The sequence below is a fragment of the Saimiri boliviensis genome, chromosome 12, assembly GCF_048565385.1.
Source record: "Saimiri boliviensis isolate mSaiBol1 chromosome 12, mSaiBol1.pri, whole genome shotgun sequence".
Classification (NCBI taxonomy): Eukaryota; Metazoa; Chordata; class Mammalia; order Primates; family Cebidae; genus Saimiri; species Saimiri boliviensis.
The window spans coordinates 54,551,751-54,574,631 of record NC_133460.1 but is presented as its reverse complement, the minus strand read 5'-3'; the positions used below and the strand labels follow the sequence as shown (position 1 = coordinate 54,574,631).

At 52.6% G+C, this 22,881-nt stretch overlaps 1 protein-coding gene and 1 pseudogene across 1 annotated transcript; both read left to right on the top strand.

Annotated features, from left to right (window-relative positions):
• Positions 1-213: 213 nt before the first annotated feature.
• ZNF503 (zinc finger protein 503) lies at positions 214-4,276 on the top strand. Its single transcript, XM_010350537.3, has 2 exons — positions 214-1,442; positions 2,159-4,276. The coding sequence occupies exons 1-2, from the start codon at positions 1,143-1,145 to the stop codon at positions 3,785-3,787; spliced, it is 1,929 nt and encodes a 642-aa protein (XP_010348839.2). The 5' UTR covers positions 214-1,142; the 3' UTR covers positions 3,788-4,276.
• Positions 4,277-5,410: 1,134 nt separating this feature from the next.
• Positions 5,411-21,982, top strand: LOC141580596 (sperm surface protein Sp17 pseudogene; annotated as a pseudogene).
• The last annotated feature ends 899 nt before the right edge of the window (positions 21,983-22,881 follow it).

The following is a 22,881-nucleotide window of genomic DNA, read 5'->3' as shown; positions in this document are numbered from 1 at the left end:
CCCAAAGAACGGGGGGAGGGAGGAAAAGAGGGTGGAAGGGGAGAGTAAGAATGGGGGGTTGGGGGGAGACTTGAGTGTGAAACAGAGGAAACATGTGACCCCCGCTGCTGCCCCAATCTACTCGTCCCCGGGCGTCACGTGGCCGGGAAGGGCGGAGAGCCCAGCGCGCCTCGCGCTGTGGAGCCGCCGCCGCTGCGACTGCCCATCTAGTTTCTGGTTTCTCCGCGGCGGAATCTGAGGAAATCAGAGCGGGCGGGCGGGCTTCCTCCAGCTCCGGCTCCCCACCTTGCCTTACCCTAGTGGCCGCGCTGCGCTGCGCCGGGCGGGATCTCGATTACTGCGGAAGAAAAAACACTGGATGTGTGGATTCCCTGCACCCCTCGAGTTGACAGTCTGGCTGGTGTCCACACTCTCACCGGTGCTCCTTCTGGATACCCCCGCAGTCTGTTCCTCACGCGCACCCCCCTCCAAAAGAAGATTTCAGTTTATTTTAGAGGAGGGGAAAGGAAGAACGACAAGGAGGAAAAAAAGAGGGAGGCGGCGGATTGCAAACGTAGAATAGATGTCCATCTCGTCCTCGGAGCGAAATCGAGGGAGGGGACACGCAGGGGGGCGGCAAGGAGGGAGCTGCCCATTAAAACCAGCTCTGAGAGTCCTGGCGGCGGCGGCGGCGGCGGCGCGGGACGCGTCACATCCCCTTGACCCTCCAATCACCTCGGGCTCCCATTTGATTGGAAGGCGGCAAAGGCTTTAATCTCCCCCTCGGTGCAGCTGCTTTTGAAGTGAGTTTCCTCGCCAGAGCCCCGGCTGGACACGCAGCGGCTCACATCGTAGAGCGCAGCGCCGGCGCGGGGCCGCGAGAGCGCAGCGCAGGGGAGCAGCCCAAGGCGGACATCGGGAGCCGCCGGGCACTCCGGTAGTCCAGCCGGCTCCCCCAGCTCGGCCACGGCTCCGCTGCGGGCCACCCAGGATTACTCGCGTCTGGCTCCAGGCGCCGAGAAGGCGCGCTGGGCGCCCGCGGCCGCGGAGCCAGCTCCTCCTCCTCCTGCTGCTCCTGCTCCCCGGGCGAGCGCGCAGCCCCGAGCCCGCCCCGCGCCTCCCGGAGCCCTCCCCCCCGCTGCTCCCATGCGCGCGGGTGGGTCATGAGCACAGCGCCCTCGCTTTCTGCCCTAAGAAGCAGTAAGCACAGCGGCGGCGGAGGCAGCGGTGCAGACCCTGCCTGGACTAACGCGCTCTCTGGAAATAGCTCCGGCCCCGGCCCAGGCTCGTCCCCGGCCGGCAGCACCAAGCCTTTTGTGCACGCCGTGCCCCCCTCTGACCCCCTGCGCCAGGCCAACCGCCTGCCAATCAAGGTGCTGAAGATGCTGACAGCACGGACTGGCCACATTTTGCACCCCGAGTACCTGCAGCCCCTGCCTTCCACACCCGTCAGCCCTATCGAGGTAAGGACCCTCTCTCTAGATCGCGCTGGGACCACTACCCTGGCTGCCACCCTAAGGCTTTCTTTTTCTCGGGATCTGGGCGGGGGTGGGGGGGTCGGAGTGATTCAGCTCCTGGATGGGGGACGAGGCTACTGCTTCCGTACCTCAAAACTAGGGCGGAAAAGGGAGGTGGTGGAATGGGGTGTGAATGCTAGGGAGCAAGGCCGCCAATACTTGGTTCTCCTTTTGATATCAAAGCCCTAACCCGACCCAGGCCCCCTCACTCGGCACTGAAGGCAGGCAGAGGTCTGAAATACGGTTCCAAAGTCGCCGTCCTCCAGCTCGCCAGGAGCTAGTGTGTGCACACAGCCTCTGAGGCACCAGCCGTCCAAGCCCTTACTCTGAAGAATTAGCGAGTGTTTGTGGGGAAGGGGTGCAGTTGTGGGTCTAGGAACCAAAAACCAAAACATTTCGCTTTTTAAAAATCCAGTTAGCGTTCAGAGAGGGCAGGAAAGATGCTGCTGGGAGGGGTGGGGGGAGGGGAATCTGCTGCCTTTTCCAAGGGCGAGAATGTTTGTGAGTGGGTGTTGAAGAGGGGGTGCCGCCTAGAATTGTGCCTCGGGGCTGGGAAGATCTTCGTGGGCTGTTGCAGAGAGGCATTTGAACCCCAGAAGCCAGATTCTAAAGGGTTTCCACTTCTTTCTCTGTGTGACCCCCCCAATCATCTGACCCCGCAGCTCGATGCCAAGAAGAGCCCGCTGGCGCTGTTGGCCCAAACATGTTCGCAGATCGGGAAGCCCGACCCCTCGCCCTCCTCCAAACTCTCCTCGGTCGCCTCCAACGGGGGCGGCGCGGGCGGTGCCGGCGGCGGCGCCACAGGCGACAAGGACGCCAAATCGGGCCCCCTCAAGCTGAGTGACATCGGCGTGGAGGACAAGTCGAGTTTCAAGCCGTACTCCAAACCCGGCTCGGATAAGAAGGAGCCGGGAGGTGGCGGTGGTGGCGGTGGTGGCGGCGGGGGCGGCGGCGGCGGGGGCGTTTCGGCGGAGAAGTCGGGATTCCGGGTACCGAGCGCCACCTGCCAGCCATTCACGCCCAGGACAGGCAGCCCGAGCTCCAGCGCCTCGGCCTGCTCCCCAGGAGGTATGCTGCCCTCGGCCGGGGGTGCCCCGGAGGGCAAGGACGACAAGAAAGACACCGACGTGGGCGGCGGCGGCAAGGGCGCCGGGGGCACCTCGGCCGAAGGGGGACCCACGGGGCTGGCGCACGGCCGGATTAGCTGCGGCGGCGGGATTAATGTGGACGTGAACCAGCACCCCGATGGGGGCCCGGGGGGCAAGGCTCTGGGCTCGGACTGCGGCGGTTCATCTGGCTCGAGCTCTAGCTCCGGCCCCAGCGCGCCCACCTCCTCCTCGGTGCTGGGCTCTGGGCTGGTGGCGCCCGTCTCGCCCTACAAGCCAGGCCAGACAGTGTTTCCTTTGCCTCCCGCGGGCATGACCTACCCAGGCAGCCTGGCCGGGGCCTACGCCGGCTACCCGCCCCAGTTCCTGCCACATGGCGTGGCACTCGACCCCACCAAGCCAGGCAGCCTGGTGGGGGCACAGCTGGCGGCGGCCGCGGCTGGGTCTCTGGGCTGCAGTAAGCCGGCCGGCTCCAGCCCCTTGGCCGGGGCGTCTCCGCCGTCGGTGATGACAGCCAGTTTGTGCCGGGACCCGTACTGCCTCAGCTACCACTGCGCCAGCCACCTGGCAGGGGCGGCGGCAGCCAGCGCTTCGTGCGCACACGATCCGGCCGCTGCGGCCGCTGCGCTGAAGTCTGGATACCCGCTGGTGTACCCCACGCATCCACTGCACGGTGTGCACTCGTCGCTAACGGCCGCCGCGGCTGCTGGCGCCACACCGCCCTCCCTGGCCGGCCACCCTCTCTACCCCTACGGCTTTATGCTCCCTAACGACCCGCTCCCCCACATCTGCAACTGGGTGTCGGCCAACGGGCCGTGCGACAAGCGCTTCGCCACGTCCGAAGAGCTGCTGAGCCATTTGCGGACCCATACGGCTTTTCCTGGGACAGACAAACTGCTGTCGGGCTACCCCAGCTCGTCGTCTCTGGCCAGCGCCGCCGCGGCCGCCATGGCTTGCCACATGCACATCCCCACCTCCGGCGCGCCGGGCAGCCCTGGGACGCTGGCGCTGCGCAGCCCCCACCACGCGCTGGGACTCAGTAGCCGCTACCACCCCTACTCCAAGAGCCCGCTCCCCACGCCCGGTGCCCCTGTGCCGGTGCCCGCCGCCACCGGACCCTACTACTCCCCCTACGCGCTCTACGGACAGAGACTGACCACCGCCTCTGCGCTGGGGTATCAGTGAGGGCGGCCGGGAGGGCTAGCGAGGGAGAGGAAGGAGTTGGGGGAGGGGAGGAGCCCAGGGAGGGGCAGGATCATGGCCCAGGCTGCTGACACCCGCGCGTGGGGAGGACTCGGGCCACGAAAGGAAAGAAATATATACCGTATCTATCTACCCGACAGCAGCAACCGAGGCCCGGTGGGACTCCCTTTCTCCCCTCCTCTCATCTCCCCACCCAAACTTTATAAAAGTTGAAAAAATATCATTTGACTTTTTATAGAAAAAGAAGGAAAAAATAATTGAGAAAGTGTTCATCTGAGGACTGCATCGGTGGACACTGGTATTTATTTATGTTAGCTCCAAGCGGACCCGTGGTTCAAAAGTGCATTATTTAGTTTGAGCTCTGTAGGTAAAAAGGAGGAGGGAAACAATTTAAAACTTGAGGGTAAAAATGTGGAAAACGAACCCTCTCATCCCTTGTAGATTATAAATAAAAGCAAAACCGCCACAGAACTAGAGGTCTTCTCTTTAATGTTACTTTAAAATTGCTATGATTGTATTGTACGTTATTTAATGTCTGATTGAAACACAGATTTACATGCATGTTTGTTACAAAAAATGAAAAAAAAGTCACAATTTGTCAGCTCTGATTTCAAATTGCAATTATTTTTAAGGTGTATACCATCGAAGAGAATGGGTATTTTTTTGTATGTATTCTGGAAGAAAAAAAAAAGGAAAAAATTCTATTCCAAAACCTCATTTGCCTTATTTTGTTCTTTAAAAGGAACACTTAACTATTTTTAATTTTTAAGTCCACCCGCTGAGAAGGGGACAAGGTTTACGTCATGTACTAAAATAATAGACAATGTATCGCTTTAAAGATTAAAATTCCGTATATTTGATGTATTAAAAGGTTTTACTTCTTCTTCTTATCTTTTTTATTTTTTGGTTAAAGAGAGCATGGCAGTTTCGGCCGCAGTGGGTTCCGGGGCCTCACTGCTGCTGCTTCCCGGGACCGTGGCCGAATTTCCGATCGCTTTGTTGTGATTTTCTGGGAGGCACAGGCGTCGGAAGGGGCGGCCAGCCGCGAAGTTGGCCTTAGGGAACATATTTTTAAAGGAAATTTCACCGTTTGGAAAGATAGTGCCCTCCGCTATCATTTCGTTTTTGTTTCAATCTTCTTTTGGCAGTCGGCTTGTTAAAAGTGAAAGGGGGCTGGAGGGTAAGAGGGTTTTTGTTAAATTTCCTCCTAAGCTTTTTGGGTGTTTGGGTTTCGTTTTGTGCAGAGAGCCGAGCAGGCTGGGACTCGCCGGCTGGGCCAAGGCCGGGGCCTTGGGGACATGCGGCAGCGCGCTGCCCCTGCGTTGGCTTCCAAGCCTCCCCTGCCCGCGGCGGGCAAGCCGACTAGACTGGGAGGCCGGGGGACGCTGGGGGAACCTGTGTCCCGGGTCCGGGTAGAGTGCGCCGGGACCCTCTGGTTCCTCGGAAAGAGTCAGTCCTGTTTTCTTCTTCTAGCTCCCCAGGGTCTTCCGAACGCCACCCCTACCCTCGCCCCCACCCCCGCCCCCACCCGCTGGCTCCTTCCTCCCTCCGGAGCCGGGACCCGGGGCAGGCTGGCGCCGCTGCTGCTTTTCCCGGTCTGGGTGCCTCAGCTGCTGGCGCTCTATTCCAGTCCTCGCCGCAGGAGAGCGCGCCCGGCCAGGGACCCGGAAAGCCCCGCCAAGTGCGGCCCCGCGAGCGTCCTGGCGCCCGGGCCCGGCCTCTCTGGGGCGATCAGGTGGGCTCCTAGGGGTCCGATCGGCAGAAGCGCGGCGGGAGTCTGGGTCCCGGCGCGGCTCCCTGTGGCGCGCGCCGCTCCCTTCTCCCCGACTTAGGCGGCAGGACTGAGCTACCCAAAGCACCGAAGGAAGCATGCGGAGACGAGTCCCAGTCGCTTTTGGGGGGAGGGAGCCCGAGACCCAGCGCCCCCTCCCAGACGCTCCAGGCCTGGGAGAGAGCCCTGGTCCTGCGGCTGGTTGGGGACTCTGAGCCCTGAGCGCCCTTTCCCGGGATCCCGGGACCGTGGAGTCGCAGCGCTGAGAGCGCACCCCAAATTCCCCGCTCCCTGGGGTCAGGCTGTTCTGGATTCTCCGAGTCTCGGGATCCCCTCAGCGCTCAGGTGCCCCTGCTGCCTCTGGGGACTCATGGCCGTGCAGAGTCCGTCTTTGGCCTCCTGCGTCCGACAGCCCGCAGCCTCTGCCGCCATTTGCACCTGGGTTGGTGACTTTGAGATTTTCCACCCTCCTCTCAGCGCCAGCCTCACTGCTGCAGGGCCTTTACCCGGGTTGCACGCAAAGCCACCCCCAGCGACCTCCCGGACGCCGCTGGGAGCGCGCCGACCACCTCCTGAAACTGACTCGGTGAGGATTCTGGCTCTCTTGCCGCCTCCGCACTCCCGACCCTAATGTCTGGACGTCGCGAGACCCAGAGAACCGGAGCTGGCGCGCCGAGGAGGACCCCTGGCCCGCGGCGTCCTCGGACACCGCAGCCCCGCTCCCACTCTGGGCCGGCCGAGAGAGGCTGGGCTGGGCCTGGTTCCTTGAGAATCCTGGCCGGCGTGGGGCTTCTCACCCCAGGCTCTCGGATAGACAACCCCCGCCCCACAGGTGGGAGGGAGGGTGCGGGTGGAGTGCTGCAGCCCGGGGTCCTACGCTCCAGTGCCCGCGGCTCAAGACCTGAAAGCCTGGCGTCTACCACCCGCTCACCAGCAGCCATGCGCTCCTGGCCACTGCGACCCACAAGTTGTGCCTTCTTTGCCTCGCTTCTTCGGATAGGAGTCCCTGAGCCACCACACCTTGCCCGCCTGGAAGGACACAGACATTCCCCCGCCCTGGGATTCAGGCCTGGGACCCGCAGGGAGACGAACCGGGGACGTTCGTGCCTTCTTGCCCCTTGGTGTTATTTTATCAACAAAACCCATAACCAAAGCCCCTTAAAAGTTTGACGAGAGCCCTTCCGGTAGCAGCTACGCAGAGGCAGCAGCATTCCGCCGCTGGGGCGCCGGGGAGTGAGGGCAGAAAGCATTCTCCGACGTGCTGGACGGCTCCGAGTCACCCCAGGCGTGCGGTAAGTGAAGGGTGGGTTGCCAGTGTGTGCTGCGCGTCCAGGCCGAGGTGCCAGCCTCCTCGGAGGGACAAACGCCCCTCCCCAAGGCGCGCCCCTCGACTCTCTCCAGCTTTCTCCCGAACAGCCGCGGGAACCTAGGCGCGCCAGCCGGCGGCTAGAGCCCGGGCTGAGCGCCGCGTGTCCACCAGGCGGCGCTGCGGAGCCCGGCGGAGCTGGAAGGAGCCCTGGAACCCCGGCCAGCGCGCGGGCCGCCGGCTGGATGGGCATCCCCAGGCCCAGCGCTTCCACTTTCGCGTGGCTTTGGGGGTGGTGTTCGGGAGGCCCCTTCTGTGGCTCCTCGCTCCTTTTCTCCTGCTGCAAACCGTCGTCCCTGCTCTTCACCTGCTTCAGCGTCTGCCCTTGTTTCTCCCTTGCTCTCTATTCCAGTTCTGAGGATTGGCCCAGGAGTCAGTCCCTTCCGCCTGGGGAGCCCCCACCGCCACCCTCGAGGCTCTGACAGGTCACCTTGTCTGCCATGCCGAAACAGTCCCCACACAGTCCTGCATTCATTCACTCCCTGCTTCACTGATTATTTCCTAGCGCCTACCCCTTGCCAAGGCCTGCTTATCCCTTTACTTGTCCCTGACACAGTTGGAGAAACCGAGGCTAAGTCCTGGAGGCCAGTGGCAGGGCCAGTGGATAAAGCCCAGGCCTTTCCCACACCATCCAATCTCATCCCCCTACCTGACCCTCTGGTGGTGACACTGAGTGACCCTGGTGTCCTTGTGCTGGGTGACTATGCACAGAGGCAGATCAGGGAGGTGTTCCTCCGAGATAGCTACCAAAGAAGGACCAGCTTCTGAAATCTTCCCCCAGCCTGTGGACCTCCCGGTCAGCACAACCAACACAAATGCAGATGCCTGTCAACACACGTCCTCACTCACGTTTCCACACTTTCACCCCTGCTTCCGCAAAAGCCACCTCCCTGCTCTGACTCTGGCACACCTGGTTATGTGTGGCACATTATTATGCTCTGACAGCAGACAAGAAAAGAAAAAATGGTAGGCTCAGTCTTTAAGCAGTAAGGAAAGGCAGAGAAAGCCCTGCTAGATGATGAACTTTGTGTGCTTTAGAAAACTCATAAAACTGGAGCTCCAGTGGCACAATCAGTTAGCGCACAGGACTTACACAGAAAACTCATAAAAGTTGCCTAGAAGATGGGACCTATCCCCTGCCAGGCCATCTGCTGGCTTCTGCTGCATATAATGGCTTAGGGTTCCTCACTAAATGTGGCTAGTGGCCTGGTGGTTGCTTAGAGTGACTCAAAAACCCAGGCTGACCTGCTCACATCTGTTACGGGCTATGCCCAGTCCACGGGATCCTATATCATCCCATTTAAACTTCACAACAGTTCCATGAGGTCATTAGAATTTTCACTCCATTACTAGGCTTGATACCTGGGTGATGAAATAATATGTACAACATACGTTCATGACACAAGTCTACCATTGTAACAAACCTGCACTTGTACCCATGAACTTAAAAGAATCTTCACCCCATTTTTCAGATGAGGAAACTGAGGCTTGGCGGGGGAAAGACACTGGCTTGAGATCACATAGCTAGTGAGAGATGGCTATAAGCAGTGATTCTCACCTTGGCTGCTCTTGCCTGATGAAGTTTTGAAGAAGAACAGTGCCTGGGAACCAGAGATGCTGTTCCAGCTAGGGGAGGGTCTGGTGAACATTGCTGGGTTTTCAAAAAAGTTCTGGTGTTATTGCTATCATTTTTTTATGGAGATTTTTTTCCTTTTTTTTTTTTTGAGATGGAGTCTCGCTCTGTCGTCCAGGCTGGAGTGCAGTGGCTTGATCTCAGCTCACTGCAACCTTCACCTCCTGGGTTCAAGCGATTCTCCCACCTCAGACTCCTATGTAGCTAAAATTACAGGCGTGCACCACCATGCCCAGCTAACTTTTTTGTAGAGACAGGGTTTCACCATGTTGGCCAGGCTGGTCTCAAACTCCTGACTTCAGAGATCTGCCTGCCTCAGCCTCCTGAAGTGCCAGATTACAGGTGTGAGCCACCGCACCCAGCCTATTCTTTAATGGAGATTTTCAAACAGCGCATAAACCCATCACGCAGCCTCAACACTCATCAGCTCTTGGGCAACCTTATTTCCTCTCTACCACCTCCAGCTCATTATTTTGAAATAATAAAGACATTTCACCTCCTCAGTGCTTGTCACTTCCAGCTAGGGTTTCAACCAATGCTTAGGCTGGCTTCCAATCCAGGCCTCATCCTGCTGCCCCACCTGGGTTGAGCCTCGGTGAGGTAAAGCATATTGCTCTCCAGTTCATGCACAGTACAGCTGGGATTTGAACCCACTTCTATCAGACCTGGGAGCCAAGCACTTAACCCTACCCTGTGCTGGGGGTCGCCAAAAGTCCTAAGGGTACTAGGCCCTCTGTGCTCAGTAGGACCCAGAGTCAGGCCTGAGGGTATCTGGGCTATGCAAAGACGAGCTCTGCTATGAAATGCCTTGGTTGGGATGCTCATAGTGTAAGAGAGATTCTGAGAGTGAGACCAGCATAAAGCCACATGCTGCAGTGGAAAAAGCACAGATCTGGGTTAGGTCTAACCTAACTTTTAGCTCCACCACTGACTCTTATCTAAGGCTAAGTCTCTCCTGACCTCAGTCTCTAATCTATGAAATGGGCACATTGATACTAACCTAATGGGGTTTTTGTGAGGCTCAAATGAAATAATAAACTTGAAAATGGCCAACCTACTGCCTAGTTAGTACTGGTTCTTAGTAAAGACAAGTTTGTTTCTTTCTTTCCTTTCTCCCCAAAGTCTCATTTCATTTTGACCAGCTCTCTTGCTCAAGAACTTCCTGTGGCTCCCTGTGGCCCACTGGCTTAGACCTTCATTCCACTGCCTGGCTATCAGGGTACCTATAATCATGGTTCATCCTCTGGTCTGACCTCTGTTTGCCTAACTACCTTGTGTCTCACCAATCTTTAGAATTCAAATCCTCTGCCAGCTGGCTAGTCCCTCAGCCCATCCTTCAACACCCTGGTGGATGGCACCTTCCCTGGAATGCGTTCCTTTTTCCCTTTCTGCCAAAACACTCTCAATACTCTCCTCTTCCAGGAAGCCCTCTAGATTTTTCCCTCCACCACACACTGATCTTTCCCTCACTTTGTGTTCCCTCAGCACTTAATGCAAAGGTGGAGGGTAGAGGTATAAAGGCCATTGTACCAGGGATCAGGACACTTGATTTTGAGCAGCGCCTCTTAATAGTTATATGACCATGGACAAGTAAGTCACATGTCCTCTGTGAAGCTTGTCTCCAAAACTGATACAGGGCTGTGCATACCATGGGTGAACAGCACATTACCAACGAGAATAATATTAAAAAGTAGCATGAACTGCATACTGACTAGTCCTTGCATTCATTTATTCATGTGACCATTACTGTCCCCATTTTACAGGTGACAAAGCCGAATAAAATGTCCATGTGACACTGTGCTGGTCCCTGTGCCAGGGGTTTTGTCCTCCACCTCCTTTTCCTTATGACCATCAACTCAAAAGTTCTACTTTAGATCTCAGGCCAAGTATGACCTCCTGGAAGTCCTCCAGACCCTTTTTTATCAGATGTAATGCCCTTTCCTTTGCTGGATCCTGCCATCATATCTCTTTATATCGTCTAGAAAGCCTGGATTCTGGGTTACCGGGGAGAAGGGATTATCTCCTATACCTATTTCTAATCGTGGCAGCTAGCATGGTACCTGGAACATAGTAGGTGTTCACTAAATATTAGAAGGAGGGAGGGAGGGAAAAGGAAGGAAAGAAGAGAGGGAGGGAGAGAGGAAAAAGCAGAGGAAAGGGGAAAAAAGACAAAGGGAGGACAAGTGCACATGAATCAGGCACCTTGGATAAAATTATGCTTCCAAAGAAGGGAGGGTAGGAGAAAAAGTAGCAGTGGCCTTAGAGAAACTTTGAATGTCTTTGCCTAAAGCTCAAAGTCAGGGCCAGGTGAGCTTCTATGCATCCGCTGGAAACAGTATTTGCTGATGATAACAAAGACCCCTAAATAGTGGCTTATGGAAGACAGATGTTCCCCCAGACTGGAAGTGGGCAGTCCAGGATGAGGGCAGCCCTCCGCCACCAGGAACCCGGGGTTCTCCTGTTTCCAGTTCTGCCAGCCCACAAAGCTTTCCTCCTACGTCATCTCTGAATCCAAGATGGCCGCTCGAGCTCAGGCACCATCAGCTCATTCCAAACCACGGGAAAAGAAACAAGAGGTAAAAAGGACCCTCTCCCTTTGAATGAGTCTTCCTGGTGGCCACACGGCTCCTCAGCCTGCACCTCATTGTGTAGAGTTTAGTCACTTGGCCACACTTAGCTGTAAGAGAGGCTGTTAAGTGTCGTGTTTAGCTGGGCACACTGCCTGCCGCCTCAGATAAAGGCAAAGCCGCTGTGGACTCACATGTGTGCCCCCAAAATTCATTTGAAGCTCTACACCCTCATGTAACTGTATTTGGAAATAGGGCCTTTAAGGAGGTGAAGCTAAATGAAGTCATAAAGGTAGAACCTAATCTGAGAGAATCTGTGGCCTTCTAAGAAAAGGAAGAGACACCAGCCACGAGGCACAGAGGAAAGACCCCGTAAGGAGGCAGCCGTCAAGCCCGGTGGGTGGAGCGCGCTCACCAGAAACAGAATCCGCCGGCACCTTGATCTCGGACTTCTAGCCTCCAGAACTGTGAGAATAAATTTCTGCTGTTTAAGCCTCTCAGTCTGCGATATTTTGTCAGGCAGCCCAAGCTGACTAACACAAAGAACTTTGTTACTAAGAGGAGCAGGAAGGATGGAAGTCGGAATAGAGTATTGGCAGCCTCCCCTTCACCCCACAAGAGGGGTCACCCAGAATCAGAGTCAAGAGAGAGGCCTCTTGTTGCCAACCTTTGGTGGGTCACAGGCTGGCGACTTGTGCCTTTTAAACACAAATTCTTGTGGAAGTGGACAGGGGTGCTACTGGAGAAGCCCTCAGAAGTTGTAATTCGGAGTTGGTGCAATTCAGTTGATGGTGCCTATCAATGTATAATGCAATGATGTAGAGTTGGATTCGTGAAAAGTGATTTTTATTCCCATAAAGAACTTTGGTTAGAGACCTGTTTATTTTGGTCCTGAGGAGAAGGAGGAGGAAGAGGAGGGAAGAAGAAGGAGGAGGAGGAGGAAAAGGAAGAAGAGAAGGCGGGAAAGGAAGGCGGGGGAGAAAAAGAAAGAAGAGGAGGAGGAGGGAAGGAGGAAGAAAACGAATACCAGGAAAGGGAGGTGGAAATAAAGAGGAAGAAGAAAAAAGGACAAAAGCAAAGCTGGGTGGAAAGGCCGCATATTAAACTCACCTGCCACCTGCTTCCATGTTACTGATTTAAAAAAAAAAAAAAAAAAAAAAAACCTGAATACAGCCTCCAACCCCAAACGGAGGCAGATCCTGCCTTAAATAATTATAGTGTAACTACAGAAACCTGAAAGAAACAAAACCCAACCAAAAAGAAGGCAGATGATCTCACAGAATCATAGCAAAATGTGAGCAAGTTTTGTTTTGTTTTGTTTGTGATGGAGTCTTGTTTTGTCGCCCAGGCTGGAGTGCAGTGGCACTAATCACTACAACCTCCCCCAGGTGCCAGCAATTCTTCTGCCCCAGCCTCCTGAGTAGCTGGAATCACTGGCATGCACCACCATGCCCAGCTAATTTTTGTATTTTTAGTAGAGACAGGGTTTCGCCATGTTGGCCAGGCTGGTCTCAAACTCCTGATCTCAAGTGATCTGCCCACCTTGGCCTCCCAAAGAGCTGGGATTAGACGTGAGCCACTGTGCCCAGCCCATGTGAGCAAGTTTTAACCTTGCCTCTCTCTATATATACAAAGAGGTAGCCCAGGGGACACCTATGTTGGGTCCAAGAGGGCACTGGGAGAAGAGGAAGACTTGGAGAAGAGAAGAGGAGACTCCTGGGAAACTAGAGGGAGTAAGGAAAATGCAGAAACCAGGAGGGGCACCGAGCATGAATGTGAGCCTTTTGGTTGCTTCATTGCTGGAAGTTTCCTCCAGCCTTAGGTCTCAACACGGAAGAGACATCTCAGAGTTCTCGGCTGACTCTCTGTGTGTCTCTCCATCTCTGCCATTTTTCTTTCATTTACTTTGCAAACATCTCCTTTCCTCCAAAACCCTGCCAGGGCAAATGGGCAAATCCCAGGATGTAGGAATTCTACATATGCTGCATCAGCAGTTCTTAAGCCTTTTGTGGGTTGAGGGAAGGATGCCATTTTTTACAGTATATTGGAAGCTGTGGCCCCTCTTCACAGAAATGAGTCCACATGCTCAATGTGGGAAACTTAATTTCACATAGTTCATGGGCCTGTAGATTTTAGATCCTTGAAAAGATCTTGGAAATCCAAGATGTTAAAGATAAAAAGAGTAAGGCCTTTGGACATGCCCTGAGGGGCCCTGGGTTTTCCTTTCTAAATTATTCTGACCAATGGGACATTCCAACTACTCTGTGTGATCAACTGTAAAAAATAACATTTCTGTCAACCCACTACAGGCCAGTGTACACTTGTGCAACCTCGCTGGAACCCTATGAAGGAGGCACTATCATTAGCCCCATTTTATGGGTGGGGAAACTGAGGCACAGAGCAGCAAAGTGACTTGCCCAAAACCACACAACCAAGAAATAGCAGACCTGGGATTTGTTATCGGGTATTAGACTCCAGGGTCTATTACTTTTGTGCCTTCCTTTCTTTGCTATACTGCATAGTGACTTTTACTTCTCTGTACACTGAAGCCACAGAAACCTTTCTCCCAAACGCAGGTATCAGACCCTACCCACCCAGTGCTGTGCTGGAATCACTTCCTCCTGGCTCCCAAGAGCCAATTGTGCACATCTCTTTCCAACTCCTCACTCAGTGATGTTACGTTGGTAGCTTGAAATCAGCCATGGTGGGAGTATTTACACCACAGCAACGGGCAAGTGCTACAAATTAGTTTTCCCCCACCAAAGAACTGCTTGTTCACCATCTACCAGCTCACCACTGGCCTCACCTGTTCCAGTCCAAACAGCTGCAACCTACAGATCCAGCTGCCCAGGCCTGGAATCAGTGGCCCCTCCCTGTCAGTGAGGAGGACTTGTATATGGTCTGCTTGTACATGTAGGGTATTTAGGGGGGGTGTAATCTTCCTCTCTGACCCCACTTTATGTGGGCCACTGCCAACTACCCTAGTACCTCTCTTCTGCTGGACACCAAGCCTGCTTATGTGGGGTCTTGGACCTCTTTTCCCACAGAGATCCAGATTCTTTACACCAGAGGAAACTGAGCACTGTGGATGATTCTAGCAATCCATCAGATCCACAGAGTCTTTGGCTGCCTAGAAGCCCCTGAAATTTGCCAGATCTTACCCCTGACATTGTACCCTTGGCTATTGGCACCTACCAGCCAGGTCTGGTTTAACCCAGCCACTTTGGGGTTAGCAAACAGCCAGCCCCACACCCTCACTTCGCTGGAAACAAGCCCTGCTCCCTCTCTTCCACTTTCTGGGAGCACCCAGCAAAACCCAACCCTAACTCGACTTAAGTTGTGACAATGTACATCCTCTGACCTTTGTCCACAGGGAAACCTCTATCTGACAGCAAGGGTTCCAGTGGACCAGGCCTAGCATGAAACCTGCCCTGATGCACTCTTACGGGGCAGAGTATCAGGAAGGAAATTGGATTATGATCATTGATACCATTTAGTGAGTACTTTATTTATACCAAATGCTGTATGTAGCGCTTTCTCGACATTATCTTTTTATATTCTCACAAGAACCCTAGGAGATAAAGAACTACAGTAACCTCATGTTACAAAAGAGAAAACTGAGACTCAGAGAGGTTAAGCAATATGCCTGAAGTCCCACAGCTAACAAGTGGTGGGGCTGAAATTCAAAGCAAGGTCTGTCTCTAGATTCTAAAGCCCTTGCCAATAAAACCTGTGCACTTCCACTCACGGATTCTCCACTCAGAGCAAACAGAATGTCCACAGCTGCTCCTTCCCCAGGCCCCAGGGAAGTGTGAGGAGGACAGCCCCCCTTGCCTACTTCAGTATTCTTTGCGGAAGCCCTCAAGGCAATAGGGGAGACAAACTTGACCACCTGTGGCAAAACCAGTGCCCAGAGTTATGAGCACCCAGCCATGGAAAGTGTTCACTGACAAGCACATATTGAGCACCTGCTGCATACACAGCATTAACCTAGGCATGGAGACAATGGGAAGATGACCAGGACATGGTCTCTGCCCTCAAATAACTTACTGTCCAGTCTAGTGAGTCATGGAGACAATTGTTGCCTTAAGGCAGGCTGTAATGAGGGATATAATCAGTGGATGCCCAGGATTAACTCCAATAGGAACATGTGAAAGTCATCAGGGAGAAGGCAGCACTTGATCTGGGCTTGGATGATGAGTAGATACTTGATGGCTGGAAAATGGCAGATTTGGGGATCCAGGAGGAAGGACCAGCAGGATCAAAGGGATGGAAGCAGGAAAGATGGTGTCTTGTTCTTCAGTAAGCAGTAGGGAGCCACTGGAGGTCTTTGAGCAGAGAAAGAACATTATGGGATGGAAAAATGAGACTGGAGATAAAGAAAACAATGTGGAGGTCTTGTGGTTAAGAGGAGAAAGTGAGAGCTGGAAGCAAAGGAGAAGCTGCAGGACAGGCAAAGCAAGGACAGTTCCAGGGGGCAGTGAGGAAGTAGAATGAATGGACTGTACTTGGTGAATGGCTGAGCTGGAATGGACAGCAGGAAGGCAAAGATCCTGAGGTATTTAGACTCAGGTATTGGGCTACACAATGGTAAAACAAATACAGGGACTTAAAACAGAAAGAAGTTTCTCTCTCAGGTAACGGTCTCTGTGACTACTCTGCTTTATGATGTCATTCAGGGGCCCAGGTTCCTTCCATCTTGGTGCTCCTTTGTCTCCTAGGATATTGTGCTCATTCTTGTAATCCAATCTGGGCATATTCCAGCCACTGAAGGGTAGAGGGAGGAAGTAGCATGCAGTGTCCTTTCAAACAGGTGAGAAAGAAGTTGCTCATAGTCACATGGCTACACCCAGCTGCAAGAGAGTCTGTGAAATGTTTCTGGCTTCACCTCCAGTCTCTCATTGTTCCATGTGCCAGGGGAAATGGGGAGATGAAGGAGAACCCATGACTGGGTACCTGGAAGAAATTCTAGAGGAAGAGCAGGCTTTGGCAGGGAGATGGAGTTTGTATAGCTTGAGTTTCTAATGCCTGCATCGGGTCATGGGGTAGAGCTGTAAATTTGTGAATTGCATACAGAGAAGAGAAAGCTGAAACCTAGGGTGTGAATGATGTGTACCCAAGGAGAAAAAAAAAAAAAAAAAAAAAAAAAAAAACAGAAGAAAAAAGCTAGAGTAAGGGTGGAGGCTGAGGATGAGGAAGGCTTATGAAGAATAGTTGTTCTGCCAGTTGTATTTTCCAATCATTTGGTGCCACCAATATATTCCATCCCATATATTCTTCCCACACTATGGAGCTGACGCTTCTTCCTTGACAGATGGGGTCTATGTTCTGTTCCCATGAATCTGGCCAGGGTTGGAGTGGAAGTGATGCTATGGAACTTCCAAAACTTAACTGTAACCAGTGATACAGCTTCCTCTGGAAATGCACACCCCTGGAACCCAGTCACCATGCTGTGAGAAAGCCATGCAGCCACAGGACAGGCCATATGGGAGTGTTCTGGCCAACAGCCCCAGCTGAAGCCCTAGGCAACAGCAGTGTCAACTGACAGCCACGTGTATGAACGAGGCTCGGACAACTCCTGGCCCAGCCTTTGGGCTGCCCCAGCTGAGCAAGATGGAGAGGAGCAAGATGAGCCCTCCCCACTAAGCCTCAACAAAATTGCTAATTTTTCAACAAAATAAAAGTTGGGCATGTTTTTAAGCCCCTTGATTTGAGACTCTTTTTCATTTAGCAGTAGATAACTGAGACAGGCCAGGACCCCTTTTCCCATCCCAAGAGAATGCTCCCAGCCATACAGAAGAGGGTGACCTGGGTGACCTCTCTGTGTGTCTCCTGCTTGGCCCTTCTCCAGCTGTAGCCCGTCCCACTATCCATTTTCCTAGTTCTCAGCTCGTTGCCTTGGTAGGCCTCTGGGTCCCCACAATGGCCACCTCTCTAGGTTCTGTCCTTGGAGTGGCCCCACAGGAAACCCCCTCAAAAGGACATCCCCAGCTCACTATCCCTCATCCTGAGAGGGGTAGTCCGGTGGCAGAGAAGTGGGAGGACAGCATGAGGCCCCAGCACCAAGGACAGAAAGGTCTCCGAGTTCCTTTTGAGTATCTATATCTATGTGAGGAACAACATCAGACTTGGAGAGGCAGAGAGATGAAGGTCAGCGAGGAAGATTCTGAGACCAGTGGGCAGGCCCAGGGGGCTGGAGCTGGGGAGGTGGCCACAGGCACCATGTCCTGTGGGGCCAAGAGACCTCAGAGGAAAACTGGCTCAAGAGGGAATGTGGCTTCAGCACGGGGGCTCAGGGTTCCTCAAACTCTGAGCATGTGCCCAGCCAGGTGGGGGCTTTGGGGAGGTGTGCAGGGCTGCATGGCCAGAGCATCATTTGGGTGCTGGACTGCAGGGCCGTGTCCCTTCTAGGGACCTGGCTGGGTAGCTACCTGGCCGGGAGCTAGGAGTAAGGATGTGGCAGGGAAGGTGTGTCTTTGTGGCACTGGCACTTGCCTTGATGTAAGAGTGCTGCTCGGCCCATGTCTGAGTGTGGCATGGGGCCATCTGTGGCAGCCTGGCTGTGATAGGGAACACACCTACCTTTGGACAAGCCCACATGATACTCTATGTGTATATGAGTGTGTGTTTGTACCTGTGTGGGTCCATATGGGAGAGTGTGTATGAGTGTGTGTGTCCATGTTTGTGAATTTGTATGTGATCATATATGTAATTTCATGGGTTTATGTGTGTTGTGTGAGTCTGTGTGTGCATGTGTGAGATTGTGTGTGTGTGTGTGTGTGTGTGTGTGTCTGCACCATCATCAAGAGGGTGGGAGAAAAGGGGACTAGAATCCAGGGCCCTCAGTGTTCTCAGACAGGAGTGCCCACCATATAGAGCAGACTGTATCCCTGCCCCACATCTCCCAGCATCTGAGCAGAGGCCTGCCTTGGGAACCAGCCCCACAGGCCTTCCAGTCCCCACAGGAACCAGAGTGGTCCTAAACTTCCGTCACAGCTCCAGAGCACCTCCTCCTAGAGGTTTTGGGGTTTCCTAATCTCCTCTGAAGAATGGGCTGGCGACTACACCCTGAGACTTCAGCACAAGGACTAGTGCCTGCCAGGGCAAGGGTCTGGCCATTGATCAAACAGCTGGCATGCTGATTGACCAATAGATCAATTAAACAGCCAACAGATTGCCAGACCAATGACTAATGGACAGACTGGCAGCTCCCCAGGCTGAGGACAGGGTTTGTACCTGGTGTCTCTTTATCCCTACTAACAGCACAGGGCTGCCTCATTCATGTTCAGTGAATGGCTGATCAATGAACAGATAGCAAATAAAATGACCGAGTGAGAAGTATCTGAGTACCTGGCCAAGGGCCCAAACATGTGAGTGATTAGTTGACTTAATGAGTGAAGAGCTGATTGAGTGACTAAGTGATCAAGAGACTGAGTGGCTGAGTCACAAAGAGACTCTGAGATTGCCTGGGTGAGAGTATGACTGGGAGGCCCACAGAGCTCAGGAAATGCTGGGATCTGAGGAGCAGAGATAGCAGCCATCAATACATGGGATGACCTCTGCCCTGGGAGACCCTGGAGGTCCTATAATTCCAGAAAAGAAAGCAGAAGTGGGGGCAGCTTGGGCAGGAGAAGCTGGAGCCTTAGAAGAGAATTGGACATGTGGCAGACACCAGGAGGAATGGGGGCTGAGGAGCACCCTAGAATAGAGCTTGCAGCTCAGAGAGTTCTGGTTTTACCCTAGCCCTACATGGGTGGGTGCTCTGTCAAGAGGCTGCAAGGTATGTGCTGGGATGGGAAAGAATTCATTCAAGAAAAATCACAAAGACTCATGTGTAAAATCCCCACCTTCTCCCAGCTTACATGACGAGGACTATGGACCCCTGGAATTTCCAACCCTGTCCTGACATCAAAAGCAAGTCAAGAGCTGCAGCCACAGCTGAACCTTCAACCAGAGAATCCAGAACAGTGTGTTAGGAAGCCTAGGGGAAGAAAAGCAGGTATCAGCAACAAGGATGCAGGCTGGCCAGTGCTGGCCCTGAACTGCCCTGGAAGAGAGCGTTCCAGTCCAGCTTACTTCCTCCTCATGCAACACTAAAACCTGGGGTCAGAGGAGAAAGTAAGCTGGACCGGTGGCACCAGCTCCCAGAGAAAGAGGAAGCTCCATTGGGAGTTCTTTTTTTTTTTTTTTTTTTTTTTTTTTGAGACGGAGTTTTTGCTCTTGTTACCCAGGCTGGAGTGCAATGGCGCGATCTCGGCTCACCGCAACCTCCGCCCCCTGGGTTCAGGCAATTCTCCTGTCTCAGCCTCCTGAGTAGCTGGGATTACAGGCACGAGCCACCATGCCCAGCTAATTTTTTTGTATTTTTAGTAGAGACGGGGTTTCACCATGTTGACCAGGATGGTCTTGATCTCTTGACCTCGTGATCCACCCGCCTCGGCCTCCCAAAGTGCTGGGATTACAGGCTTGAGCCACCGCGCCCGGCCTCCATTGGGAGTTCTTACCAAGAGGATGTCTGTTCCATTCTCCAACACCCACTACTGAATTCCACAAGGATCTGGGAGTCTTCCTAAAGGGTTGACCCATGAGAGTCTGAGACAGCAGCCGGAAAATATATAGCTTTTGCAGCAGCACATTTTGAGAGCTTTCTAAGAGAGAAAACCACCTTTGATCCAGCAGAATGGAGGACTCAGGGAGAAGACTGCTTCTACAACAATCATGCATTGGAGGATCAAGAACTACCTGATAAATGTGATCCTAAACAAGAAAAGTCTCCGATAGCTGGGGAGGAGGAAGAGACACCAGTCACCATCTTAGACTCTTCTGAGGAAGATAAGGAAAGACAAGAGGTTGCTGCTGTCAAAAATCCAAGCTGTCTTCCGCAGACACATAGCCAGAGAGGAGGTAAAGAGAATAGAAACAGTCTCCAACATGAAGACATAGAGGAAAGCAAGTGAGGACACTGGTTTTACCTCAAAGAAACATGAAAAATAATCCAGATCCATCAGCCTTGCTGTTGTTGTGAAATAACATTTGTTACTGTTGTGAAAATCTGTCATAAGCATTTGTTTAATAAACATACCATTGAAACATGAAAAAAAAAAAAGTATGACTTCCTCATACTTCAAGGGAGTCTTTGCATACCACCATTTTGGTGCATGGCCAAACTGAGTTATGAGTTTGTTTATTAGAATTAGGTTCTGTAGGTTGGGCACGATGGCTCATACCTGTAATCCCAGCACTTGGGGAGGCCAAGGCAAGTGGATCACTTGAGGTCAGGAGTTCGAGACTAGCCTGGCTAACATGGTAAAACCCTGTATCTACCAAAAAAATACAAAAATTAGTCAAGCATGGCAGCTCATGCCTGTAGTCTCAGCTACTTAGGAGGTTGAGATGGGAGAATCACTTGAACCCAGGAAGCAGAGGTTGCAATGAGCCAAGATCACACCACTGCACTCCAGCCTGAGCCACCAAATGAGACCCTGTCTCAAAAAGAAAAAGAATTAGGTTCTGTGGCAAGTGACAGAAAATGAAAATGACTCTCTTTTTCTATTTGTTCCCTCACCGCACACACATTCATACACACAGTTGAAACCTGGAGGCAGACAGCCCAGGATTGGCATAGCAAATCCATAAAGTTATCAGAGACTCAAAGTTCTTCTATTTTGTTGCTCCACTATCCTCTTCACATGGTCCATACTGGCTGCATAAGTACCAGCTATCACATCTGCCTCTCAGCCAACAGGAAGAAGAGAAAAGTGTATCCCTTCCCTTTAAGAACACATCCCAGGCCACACACAGTGGTTCATACCTGTAATACCAGAACTCTGGAAGGCTGGACAACATAGTGAGATCTCATCTCTACAAAAATTACCAAAAAAAAATTAGCTAGACATGGTGGTGTGTGCCTGTATTCCTGGCTACTAGAGAGGTTGAGTGAGAGGATTGCTTCATCCTGGGAGGTTGAGGCTGCAGTGAGCTGTGATGGTGGCACTGTACTTCAGCCTAGGCAATGGAGCAAGGCCCTATCTCAAAACAAAACAAAAACAAACATATGCACATCCCAGAAGTTGGCATGACAGTTCCTCTTACATCTTATTGGCCAGAATTTGGTCACATGACCCACCTAGCTACAAGAGAGGCTGGATAATGTAGTCTTTATTTTGTTAAAAATCAATTACAAATCAGGGTTTCATTACAGGAAAAAGAAGGAATAGAGATTGGAGGGCCTGGATTTCTTTCCAGGTTGGAGTGGGCGTGTGGGATTTTCATAAAGAAACAATCATTTCAGCTGCACTGAATAATTCCAGTGAATGCATCATGCAGTTCAAGGTCTATATGGCCACTGTCTAAGGCGACCATGATGGGTTCTTGTTAGTGGGTACAAGCACTTGAGAGCCAAGTCTCAAGTTCAGAGGTAAAACTGCATGGAGCTTTGAAACAGTATTACCGTATTACCTCTTCTGCAGAATTTTCAGTGGCCACTTTGTTTCCCCTTTATGTCTTGGCATCTTAAGGGCATTCTGAGCTGAGATGCAGAGAAGCCACCTATTCTCTTTGAAATGATTGCTTTCTATTTCCAAAGGCCAAGTCTTAAAGAAGCAAAGTTTCAAATCCTCTTCGATTTTGCTCCCTGCAAAACCTTACTAAAGTTTCCACTCGAGACCTGGCCTCAGTGCTCCTCATTATTGCTGATCCTAAATCCTTCCCAGACAGGGCCCATTCAGGGTTACAGGCTTTAATTCTGGAGTCAGAAGCAAAAATCCTGAAAATGTGCCCTCCTCACCCTGAGTCATTAGAGCCTGCTTCAGTGGCATATAGGTAGGTGCCGAGCTACAGGGCCCTATTGCCTGGGTTCAAACTCCAGATCCGTAGCTGACTGGCTCTTTGACCTTGGGCATGTTGCTCCCTGAGCCTCAGTTTCCTCCTCTATAACATAGGATGAGAATAGTAGTCCCAACTTCCCAGGGTTATGCACCTGGGGAGAACAGGAACTGACAGGTGATAGAGCTCTAAACCTCTTAGGTGTTCTAGGAATGGAGACAGTCATTTCAGGCCTGTGTTCAATCTGCCTCCCCAGTCTTCCAAGGGGTAAGTGGCCCTGCCTTTTCCATTTCTGTGGTCCCTCCTCCTCCCTCATGCACTGAACCAAGAGTCTCTACTGCCAGGTCAGTCTGGGCGCAGGGTTGGATAGAACGAACAGGTCTAGTTCACACACTTCTCTTCTAATCCATGTTACCAGGCATTCTCTTCCCTCCACTTCAGCCACTTCTCACCCAGAGACGCTGAGCAGGCCATGCTGTGGGTGTGTGGTGCACACCCCCTCCCACCCTACCTGGATTCAGACGGCCTCTCTCCAACAACAAAGCGTCACAGGGCAAAAATGAAATTTGCGTCCACGCTTCCCTCTGGTTCCTCGAGTGTCACTTCTCTGCGTATTTATGGTAATCATCCCTGCAACAAAAACAGTGACTTCATTGTCTAAATAATAAGGTAATTTGTTACAGCTAATTACTCAAGGACTTCCTTAATCTCACTCAATTAAAAGATCCAAGAGGATTCCTGCCCCCTCTCATGCCAGTGTTCCTGAAGATCCCCCTAATGTATTCTGGATCACAGATTAGTGGGGAGCCAAGAACGGTCCGTGCTGGGCAGAACTGCTAAAATCCATCCCAGCAACGTGAAGCAGTGATTTATTGTGACATGGAATGTGGGACATTTCCCCAGCTTTTGTGATTG

Excerpts from the sequence above, each read along its gene's own strand:
- ZNF503 (XM_010350537.3), top strand. The coding sequence starts at position 1,143 with ATGAGCACAGCGCCCTCGCTTTCTGCCCTAAGAAGCAGTAAGCACAGC. Across the intron at positions 1,443-2,158 it reads CACCCGTCAGCCCTATCGAG|CTCGATGCCAAGAAGAGCCC; the intron begins GTAAGGACCCTC and ends CTGACCCCGCAG.